The sequence below is a fragment of the Callionymus lyra genome, chromosome 4 (genome assembly GCF_982586985.1).
Source record: "Callionymus lyra chromosome 4, fCalLyr1.hap1.1, whole genome shotgun sequence".
Classification (NCBI taxonomy): Eukaryota; Metazoa; Chordata; class Actinopteri; order Syngnathiformes; family Callionymidae; genus Callionymus; species Callionymus lyra.
In genome coordinates, this window is record NC_141821.1 from 17772188 (window position 1) to 17783029 (window position 10842).

General features: G+C 38.7%; 1 protein-coding gene across 2 annotated transcripts; it reads left to right on the forward strand.

Moving 5' to 3' along the window:
* The first annotated feature begins 302 nt into the window (after positions 1–302).
* On the forward strand, positions 303–9684 carry LOC148081945 (palmitoyltransferase ZDHHC20-B-like). 2 transcript variants are annotated; one of them, XM_087789007.1, is made up of 14 exons: positions 303–469; positions 2394–2420; positions 2502–2596; positions 2670–2790; positions 2878–2947; positions 3020–3052; positions 4108–4228; positions 4667–4702; positions 4865–4994; positions 5107–5233; positions 6316–6402; positions 6467–6576; positions 6649–6696; positions 7692–9684. In XM_087789007.1, the coding sequence occupies exons 1-13, from the start codon at positions 352–354 to the stop codon at positions 6690–6692; spliced, it is 1119 nt and encodes a 372-aa protein (XP_087645133.1). In that variant the 5' UTR covers positions 303–351; the 3' UTR covers positions 6693–6696; positions 7692–9684. The 2 variants fall into 2 exon arrangements, with proteins under 2 accessions (XP_087645133.1, XP_087645134.1); XM_087789008.1 differs by lacking the exon at positions 4667–4702.
* The last annotated feature ends 1158 nt before the right edge of the window (positions 9685–10842 follow it).

The following is a 10842-nucleotide window of genomic DNA, read 5'->3' on the forward strand; positions in this document are numbered from 1 at the left end:
TTTACTGAGCTAAGCTCTCAAAAATCGAAAATCTTGCAAAAAATTACATTAAATTATAATTATAATTATTTTTAAAGATACGTTTAAATGTCATACTTATTGTAAAACGATTGTCATTTATACTGCTATATATATACTGTATAAATTATAAATATATTTATTTTGTTTTTGTTGTTGCTGATTCTGAAATGATAGGCTTTGTTTTTTTTGCTTCTAAATATTTTTATTGGATAATATGGTTTATCTCAAGAAAAAAGGCACCAAGCTGTCCTGCTTTTTTCTTTTTTTATTAAAGCAAAAAGGCGATGACGTCACACGTGGACACTCCCTTTCGCACAGTCGAGGGGGAAGATGGCGCCCACACACGTCCTGAGATGCTGTCAGCGGGGTTTAGCATGGATACCTGTGATTTTCATCGCCATGGTTGTCTGCTGGTCGTATTACGCGTATGTCTTGAAGCTTTGTATATGTGAGTAACTGCTTTTTATTTCTCTACGTCGCCTTCACTGCTTCTGTTTGGTTCATAAACACAGCAGCCGGAAGTAAGAAAAAAAAGAGCTGCATCCGAGACTCGACAATAGTGTCCTATAAATACACCTAAATATGTGTCTTTTACTCTCCTCCACAAGCATTGAAAACCTTTTATTAGTCAAAAACTCACACCTGACCCTGTATTTAACGCATCCAACTGCTTTTCAATGGCAACAAATCCTTTTTAAACCAAATATTTGCTTCAATTTAACTAAGTTATCCGTTGTTGCCATGCAAAAATGTGACACATACGAACATAAACCGCGAAGAGAACACGTCATTGTATTGTTTGATATACGTGTACTTTACACGTATAGCGTGAAGACGATGACTTCTTCTCTTTTTTTTAATTTTTAGAATTGATTTGACTATCGTGGGGAAGGAAAGGTGTACCTAAAGGAAGTATAGCTACATCGACATTCATTGGATGAGGCTGACAAATGCCTCCATTAAGCACACTATACTTAACAACCCTTAACATCCTGGTTCTATTAAGTGAAAGTGCTGTGGAAAGTAGAATTTTGAAATCTGCAATGTTTGGCAGCTTTTTTGATCGCTTCATATGCCTTTTATTTCCCATATTTGAATGGTCATCACTCAAACACAAAACCAAGAGAGAATGCACTGCAACAATCAAAGCCAGCAGATATTGTCTCTCCAGTGTGTTCAGGGATCTCTTCCCACTTCAAAATGATAGCAATACCTCAGTTAAGAAGATCTTATGCTCATGCCTTTATTTGATTAACTATCACTTGCACATCACTAATAAACAAAAACTACTATACCAAAGGAAAACAAGTTCAAACTCGGAGAACAAACTCATCGTTCCTTCTGTATCGGCTTAATCAGCGACATGAACTGTTTTTCTTCTCTGGTTTATCGAAACATCATCTTAACTTAGTTAAGGCTAACTTCACACGCCCATGATGTTAATCTGCGTAAGTATCAAGACCACTAAGTAGATTCTAGAGTCATCTGCACATGTGCCTCAGGGGATTTGGCTTTTGGGATATTGTTTTCCAAATTAAAACATCCAGACAACTAATTTGATGATTTAAATTGTAAAACTTTGATTTCTGGTGTATAAAAGAAAACACATTTTATAGATATCAACTTTCGATGTTGAGCAATACTTTTCTTTTTTTTTAAAAAAACCTGCATGTTATACAACTTTGAAAATGTCACATGATGCCTTTTTTTTTTCTTTGTCTTCCTGAGCAGCCCGCCATGTCATCTAAGTCAACAACTAGAACAGTTATGTTTGTAGGATTCTATTTGTTTTTCATCTACATCTGTAAACTGGGTTGCGGAGCAAAGGATTAGGTGATTGCTCCAAAAATGGCTAACTCGAATATTACTCTGGATTGAGAACGTATCGATCAATGGAAGAAAAGAAAATCCAGTGATATGCAAACTATGAAAAAGGCTGATATATTGTATAACCCATCTCTGTGAACAATAAGATTTCTCTCAGTCTGGAACACGCACTCCTTTTTGTTTGCTGAAGCCATTTGTCTTGAGGTAATATTGGTAACTCTGAAAGCCTGCCTTAGGCTGGTTTTACACTATATCCCTTGACTCAACCAGAACTAGAATCCCCTCAAACAACGTGTGTGCCTCCGTTTCTTAAAAGTCGGGGCTTAAAGGGTAAAACAAGTTTGTAAAAGCCCTTTTAAGATTTGATTCCCTCTCACAGACATACATTAATATTCAATATAATATCAATGTTTAATTAATAATAGATAATTTAGACCCACTTTTAGTGAAGCTTTGTTTTTCTCATGGAGTCGTATTCTCTTTTTTTTTTCTCACTGCACTTGGGGAAACAATCAAATCAGTAACATTGTTTTTTCCTCCAACAGTCACCATAACCAACATTGGGGAGAAGGGTAAGTTAAATGCTGATAAGTTTGTTCACATTAAATGTATGTGACTGAATTTTCACACCTGATGCTTTCTGTTCTCCCCAGTTACCTACCTGATCTTCTTCCACCTCTTTTTTGTGATGTTTGTGTGGTCTTACTGGAAGACCATCTTCACAAAGCCAACCAACCCTTCCAAAGAGGTATCCGCTTCAAGAACAAGCTCACGTTCAATATTGAGTGCCAGGCTTTTTTTAATGTCTAATATCTTAACAGTTTTGCCTGCCAAAATCTGAGAAGGAGTGCTACGAGAAGGAAGAGAGACCAGAATCCCAGCAGGAGATCCTGTGGCGAGCCGCCTCCAGCTTGCCACTTTACACTCGCACCGGAGCTGGCGGTCAGTCACTTACTGATTTTATAACTTTATAACTAACCCATTTAGGGTTATTAACTCATTGTTGCTACTGTGCCGTCAACGTTGCAGCCATCCGATACTGTGACCGTTGTCAAGTTATAAAGCCAGATCGGTGTCATCACTGCTCGGCATGTGACATGTAAGATAAGTTGTTAATTCTCTGCTTGATTCTGAAGCATTCTATTAATAGCGTCTCATCTATTTATTGCAGGTGTGTCCTAAAGATGGACCACCATTGTCCATGGTGAGGAAATGCTTCTTATTTATCCACAATATCAATGCTCTTGATTTGTACACAATTGAGGTCTTATGTGTATTATTTACATGTACTAGTGAGATAAAAGTAAACCAACATTTTTTCTTTTGTCTTACTGTGAGGGTAAAACCCAATGTTTATTAATCAAATATTCTGTTGTTTGAATTGAAAGCATTCCTGCTTTTTTATTTTTTACAAGTCAATCAATTGCTCATCATATATTTTCCTGCCTATTGCATCAATCTTTATCAACATTACTTTTACAAATTCACCTCTAAAACCCCTTAATATAGAGGCGGCTCTGTATTTGAGACTTTCTTTCAATTTTTAAATAATGTTCAAAATTGAGTATTATAAATTCTATGTTTTTATAGGAGATTTGTAGATTCTAAAAATCTTCAAAATATATTAAGTGTTATGCCTGCCGCTTGCATTTTTATCAACTAGCTAAGCTAGCAGGTAGACTTCAAGTGAATGTCCTTCACTTTATAATGTAGTTTACAAAGAGATAACTTTACATTTTTCCTATATTTATTTTGTATTTCAGGGCAGTAAGGTTTGTTGGATCACCTTGGCTCATGTGTGATGTCAACTGCTGTTAGGGATGTGGCATAAATACATTTTATTTTTAATAAAATGGGATATTATAAACATTTATTCCTCCCACATTGGAGGCCAGAACATGTATGTGTTACAGGCTTGTTAATCATAAAGGTAAATTAAAAGAACTAAAGGCACTGGTTTGTAGTAAAAGTTTATGCAAGACATGAAAACTAAATTTCTGACATTTTTTGTTATTTTTTTTAATATATATATATTGTGGTATACAGCCCAATAAATCAACTATTTATCCTGGTGCTTAGGAGCCCATTGTAATCAGATTTAGATGTTGAATCAAGATGAATGTCTGCCACTCTTGGATTACATTAAAATGTAACTTTTTTTCTTTCCTCAATGAGGAAGGAAATGTTGTAATGCACTGTGAAATCTTTAAAACGGTAGAAATCTGATTTTTTTTTTTTCTTCTCGCTAATGTCTTCCAGGGTGAACAACTGTGTGGGCTTCTCCAATTACAAGTTTTTCATCCTCTTCCTGGCCTATTCCCTGCTCTATTGTTTGTTCATCGCATCCACGGTGCTGCAGTATTTCATAGAATTCTGGACAGTGAGTAAATGCTGGGCGGACATGTCGGCCAGTAATCCCCTCAGGCGTGTCTGTTAAGTGATTGAGCGGTGATGATGGAACAGATTTGTGAGCTTGTCAAAGTCCACCCTGCAGAGGTGGCTGTGCATGGCACTCACTGCTCTCCTCCACTTGTACCCTTGTCTGTTGTCCTGCAGCTCTCACACTGACCCATTGTTCTCTGATGGTCCCTCTCACCCATCTGGACAACATCACACCACTAATTCACAAACCCAACAACCTTTTTTTTTTTTTTCTTCTTCCTTTCCTGTCAAAGTGCTTTTCTTTCTCAATGCATTTCCCCATCATCGATCCTTCGCCTTGGCCTGCGTCTATCTTCTTAATTCCTGAGTGCACCAACCTCTCCTGCCTGTTCTCCGATGGTGTTGCTAACAAGTCTCGTTTCTTTTTATACTAAAGCTTTGCCGGAGGAAATCAGTAGAGAACTGCCCAAAGGTAACCTCATCGTCTCGCTTGAACCTTTGGCGTCGCAGTGTCTCGTCATCATCGCCTCGTTTCTGTCGTGGTCTTCACAAAGTGTTGTCGTGCTGCTGTTGTTGTTGTTGTCGTCATTTTTGGTCTGATATTGATGGGATGTTCTCTCTCCCCCTCCACCAGAATGAGCGAGACCCTCACGCCAAATTCCATGTCTTGTTTCTCTTTTTTGTGGCGGCCATGTTCTGCATCAGTATTCTGTCCCTGTTCAGCTACCACCTGTGGCTCGTGGGCAAGAACAGATCCACCATCGGTAAACGTGCATCTTTACCTCGTGTTCTACCTTTGCATATCTAATAAAATATTAACGCAGATGTTTTGTTTTATTTATTAACGTGTCCTACTTTTTTCCTGTTTTTATCCAGAGGCGTTCAGGGCGCCGGTGTTCCGGACCGGCTCGGATAAGAACGGCTTCTCTCTGGGTTTCCAGAAGAATATCGCTCAGGTCTTTGGAGATCAGATGAGGTTCTGGCTGTTTCCGGTCTTCACAAGGTAAATTAAAATAAACTCAATCCTTTTCAAACGGTATGAATACAAAAAATTAATTAGTTTTTAGAAGATTAGGTTAGAAATGGAGCACGACTGCCTCACAGCAAGAAGGTTACAGGTTCGCTTTCTATGTGGAGTTTGTATGTGGGTTCAATCCGGGAACTTTGTGTTTTTGGACTCTGTTGAAAAAAACTAAGTTTGATTGAAACTTGGGGTAATTGTCCGTAGGTATGATTGTGTATGGTTGTGTGTCCTGCCACTGGCTTGTGTCCTGTCCAGGGTGTCCCCAGCCTCTCGCCTGGAGGCTCCGGCCCCTGTGACCCCCATAAGAGGGATAGATCTGTGTGACGTGAAGATTCATTTGTATGGCTTCTTAGCCCTGCTGCTCACAAAGATGGCTCCAAACAAACAGTAACTAGAAAGCTTGGCTTTCTGAAACACAATTAAGTTTAAATCGCTTCAATAAATCTTGTGACTTAAGTGAAGGAACATATTTTTTTCGTACACTAACTGACGTTATTAATCCGGAAAAGCTCCCACTAATGGAAAGAAGCTTTCACTGGCATGAGCTAATACAATAGTTAAATCATGGAAGTCGTCTGAAATGAGCCTCTAGGTGGCGATGTTCAGCATCTCAATGCTCTTCCAAGTGCATGTATTTTAATGCTCAACTTTTAAGAGCATCTTTAGTGACTCAAACTGTGATTTAGTGAGAATGTAAAAGCAGGCTGTGAAACGATTTTGTGAAGATATTGCTGACAGAAAACTGAAGCCAGTTTCCAAATGAATTTAAATTCCATTGGAAGACAACTGTGTAAACATACATTTTGACTTGATAATATTGATCAAATTAATTATTATTTTAATAAATTGACTACTAACAAAAGACTGCTTAATTTTTTATGACCACTCCTTTCTTATATTGTTGTATGATATGTATAACATACAATAATCAATACTAGGATCCAGTTTTTATGATCCAGTGTCATCAGACTATTGTGTTCATTGCACTTTTTCAAATTGTATTGAACCTAATTCACATTAATTGTGCATTAAAATGGTATTATTTACACCTCTGTGTGCAGTCAAGGCGACGGTCTGACGTTTCCTACTCGTCTGGTCAATGCTGATGTGGAAGCTACCGTGACTCTGCACCCTGCGCCTAATAAGAGGTAAAACTGCAGCAGATAAATGGTGACTCCCCTCGTAGATTTACCTTTGACTCGTTTCCATCAGCGCTGAAGTGACCATTAGCCCCCTCGGCGACTCACAGAACCGTCTCCTGAACAACGACCAGCATGCCAACAACTCGGTGGACCATCTTCCCAACGATGCCCAGAAATCGGGTGAGCTTGTGTTGATTCATCTCTTAAACAGTTTCATACGTTTGTCTCATTTTTCTTCTGTTTCCTCAAAAGCTGAAAGTGAAAACGTCACAATCACCGTGGAGAGCGAGTCCTAACCAGGTATGCTCATAGATTACACCGTTATATATATATGCCTGGATGTTGACTTTATTAGTGTGTGATGCAAACTTAGGAACTATAAGGTATCTTGGCTCTACTGTTTGCACACCAGTTAATTATCAACAATTATTATCAATGTGAGTTTCACTGTGAAAGTGTATGAAGGACGATAAATGACATAAGTATAAATAAATGTACAAATGCACAACTAAATGTTTAAATCAAAATAAATAAATACATAAATTACTTTTTTTGTAAAAGAATTCTGATTTTCTGTAAATGTATACATTAGCTTATTTATACATTTTGACTTTTATTTATTTTGACATTTAATTATTTATGTATTTATACATTTTGTCTTTTATTTAATTCAAAAGTTTGTTTTTGCTGTTTGTCTGGAGTGAAACCTAAAGAAAGGAACCAGCTGTGCATTTTGAGTTTTGAATTGAAGGAGAAAAAAACAAGATTTAAGTGACAATAACAATCAGTGGCAATAAGAAAACTTCCCACATCTTTAACTGAGTGTAAATTTCAATTTCAGTTTATTTAAAAGGACAATGTGCAGTTACATTAAAAGGATGGCTGCACCAGATTTAGCACAATGCTACTTTCCATCTGAAGTCCTCAACAAAGATGCAGACAGTTTACATAATAATAATAATCACATACAAATAAAGCAAAAATCATGATCCACCACTTATGTCTGAAGTGTAAAAGAGAGTAAAAGACCTCCTTAAAATCTTGATGGCACAAAAATATCAACTTGATTTGAAGTGGTTCTACTCTAGGATTACTCGGCTCCTAAACTTGTCTCTAACTGGAAAAATATTAGCTGCATTGTCTTCATCACTCAGAATTCAGAACTGGAGTTGAGAGGGAAAGTAGACATTTTGGCTCTTTCTTCTGTGTGTTTTGAAGAATTACTCACAGAAACAAACCGAACCGAGCCAGCAACATGATTATCTAACATTTTTATTTTTTTCTTCTCGCCTCAGGAAAATCTCCTCCATCATCTAATATGCCTTAAACCTCACTACAGTTTGGTCCATCACCATGGAAACCGTCTCCCAGTGGAAGCTCCTCACAACTGAACCCTTCAGTGTAACTATGGCTGTGCTTTTCTTTCAACCATCTCGACGCTCCCATGCATTTCTTGTGCATGTGGCGTTGTGTTGCTGCGTCAACCGGACCTATCACACAAGTCACCTCAGCAATGTTTACTTGAGTTCTTCAACCAAATGAACATCTAGACGTGCTGGAAAAATGGACGGACTGGGACCAAAAAAAAAAAAATGGGTGCCAAAATCTACCTGGGACGTTGATTAGTGGTGGACAGGTGTAGCAACAGTAGGTGGGGAAGTTTTTTTTTTTTTTGCATCTCTTTAACATATTTATCCTTTAAAGCTGGATCATGTAACCTCTCCAGACTTGCTTCCAACGTATGAGGCGTCTGCTGTGCTATTATCTAGCAGATTCTGAGCTGTGTGTTTTAAGTTGCCTGAACCAGAACCGAACCCTGTACGGATGTCGGAGCACAAGAGTGTTGCAATTGCACTTCAGAGATTATCGACGCTGCTTCTATTTACATGCACCCTCTGTCCAACTGATGCTGAAGTTTTCTGTGAATTATGTCTGAGAGCGATCGGAATACTTTTTATGTTTTTTGCATGTCTGTGTGGCCAATTCATTTGACTGCTTGAAGGAGAGTTCGGCCTTTGAGATTCTTTTTTTTTTTCCACACAGTGCAATATGCTGCGTTGTTTATTTTTCTGTCTGTTATTATGCCGATGATTCCAAAATCTCTTTCTCAAGACACAAACATCCATTGCCAAATAAGGGCTGACCTCCTGAGAGGTCTGACCACCAACCCTGATGGAGTATTAGCTTTATCTTAACCTCAGCGGGGGAAGGTCATCACAACCAAATGTTTGTTTTTGGTGTATTCGCATCAGTACCAGCATGTACCACATGGGGGCGACAAAGGCGTCTATTCGCTATGAAAGTGGGGACCGGGCAGGAGTTCACAAATGTTAGATTAAATCACAGACTGATACAAAAATAACGCGTATTTCATTAATCCCTCTGAAATATAGTTTTTATTAGTGTTGAAAATCTAACGTTATTTGAAGCTTTTTTTGAGCTGAATAAAAACACCTGAGATGAAGTCAAACTGAGCAGAGACCTGCCACGTCCATAATAGTTTTATTGAATTAAAGTACACGTTTTGCTCAAGTTCTGAGTGGTGATTTTAGATGAGCTTAGAATATGGTGTATGGAGTTCATGGTCTGTGTAGTTGAGGCTGCTGATATTGTCCAAAAGTCTCTGGAGTACTTTGCAAATTTGACTCCACCGCGGTCACTGTTACTGGTGTACACGTTTACAGCCGCACCATGAAGAGTGTTGTACCATGTGATTCTTGATGGTTGCTATTTTCTGCTCCAACGTTTAAGAGACACAAACCGCGAGGTTGTTTGCCAACAATGATTTCTTTTTGATTCTTGAAAAATCTGTGTCGTTTTATAGTTTCTCTCGGGGGTCTTTTGGCCTTGAGACTAAAATGTGTGTGTGTGTGTGTGTGTGTGTTTTGTAATGCTTTTGTATTATCGTTGTCTTGGCTAAAGCTAATTTTTTATAATTCTGTGTACATGAGTGAAAAGCATGGCGCCTAACTATTGTGAAATGTTTTCAATTGAGATTCAGTCGGAGGACGAGGATTTCTGTTTATCAAACGAAGCCATAAAACTCCAGGTACAATGGAGGATGTATTGATGATTTATTTTTTATTATTTTCACAGATCTCACTACTCGCATATCAAGAAATCCTTTTTTTGTTTTTCTTACAATGTCCTGTTTTACAATGTATATATCAATATTGTAAGAAAGACGACATATATTTTTCTTGTATGATTGATTTTACTGTTCTTTTGTGACTGAAATACATGCTTCTTAAACGATTAATGTAAACGTAACAATAAATGTCTTTTTATAAACTCCAGCCTCCTTGTTTTAATTGCAGTGGAGTTTCACTCTGAGAGGTGTGTATTGGCAAGAATCTGGCCATGTGATATGCATCATGGTCGCCGGCAACAATACAATATATTGCAATACTGTATGAGCAATGGTATGTTTGTAGTATTGTCGAGTACTTGACTCTGGTGTTGCAGAATTTACAGACGAGATGACTCTTGATGAAGTCGTAACTGCTTTTATTAGTTTTGAAATCAAAATATGTCCAATCATCGGCTTTAAAAGCTGCTGGAGTCACTGTATCCTCTCGTCCTCAGTCATCGCCAGGATAACAGTTTATTTGTTATTGTATCGATACTACGATGTTTATTGCAGGAATCTAGTGATGCAATACATATTACAATACAGAGTCAATGATATCATATATGGTGATACTGTAGGAACAAGGATATATTTGTAGTATTGTCCAGTACTTGACTCTGGTGTTGCAGACTTTACAGACCACATGACTCTTGACGAAGTCGTAACTGCTTTCATTAGTTTTGAAACCAAAATATTTCCAAAAATCAGCTTTAAAAGCTGCTGGAGTCGACTGTATCCTCTTGTCCTCAGTCATTAACAAAATATGTCCAAACATCAGCTTTAAAAGCTTTAATCAGCCACCTCTCTCTGTTACATCTGAACAGGTGAGGAGAGAATTAAGGCGACTGAAGATCAGGAAAGCTGCTGGACCAGATGGACTCAGCCCCAGACTGCTCAGGGACTGTGCTGATCAACTTTGTGAGTTGGTCACACACATCTTCAACCTGAGCCTCAAACTGGAGAAGGTCCCGGTCCAGTGGAAGACCTCCTGTGTGGTTCCGGTTCCCAAGGCGGTGCACGCGAAGGAGCCAAGCCACTTCAGACCAGTCGCCCTGACCTCCCATCTGATGAAGACCTTGGAGAGGCTGGTACTCCGCCATCTACGCACGACGGTGAGCTCTGCGTTGGATCCGCTGCAGTTCGCCTACAGGCCAAAGATGGGGGTGGATGACGCCGTCATCTACCTGCAGCACCGGGCACTGACTCATCTGGAAGGCGCCGGTAGCACTGTGAGAGTCATGTCTTTTGACTTCTCAAGTGCTTTCAACACCATCCAGCCGGCGCTGCTAAGGAAGAAGATGGAGGACGCAGGAGTT

Excerpts from the sequence above, each read along its gene's own strand:
- LOC148081945 (XM_087789007.1), top strand. The coding sequence starts at position 352 with ATGGCGCCCACACACGTCCTGAGATGCTGTCAGCGGGGTTTAGCATGG. Across the intron at positions 2,791-2,877 it reads CACTCGCACCGGAGCTGGCG|CCATCCGATACTGTGACCGT; the intron begins GTCAGTCACTTA and ends TCAACGTTGCAG. Across the intron at positions 6,403-6,466 it reads CACCCTGCGCCTAATAAGAG|CGCTGAAGTGACCATTAGCC; the intron begins GTAAAACTGCAG and ends CGTTTCCATCAG.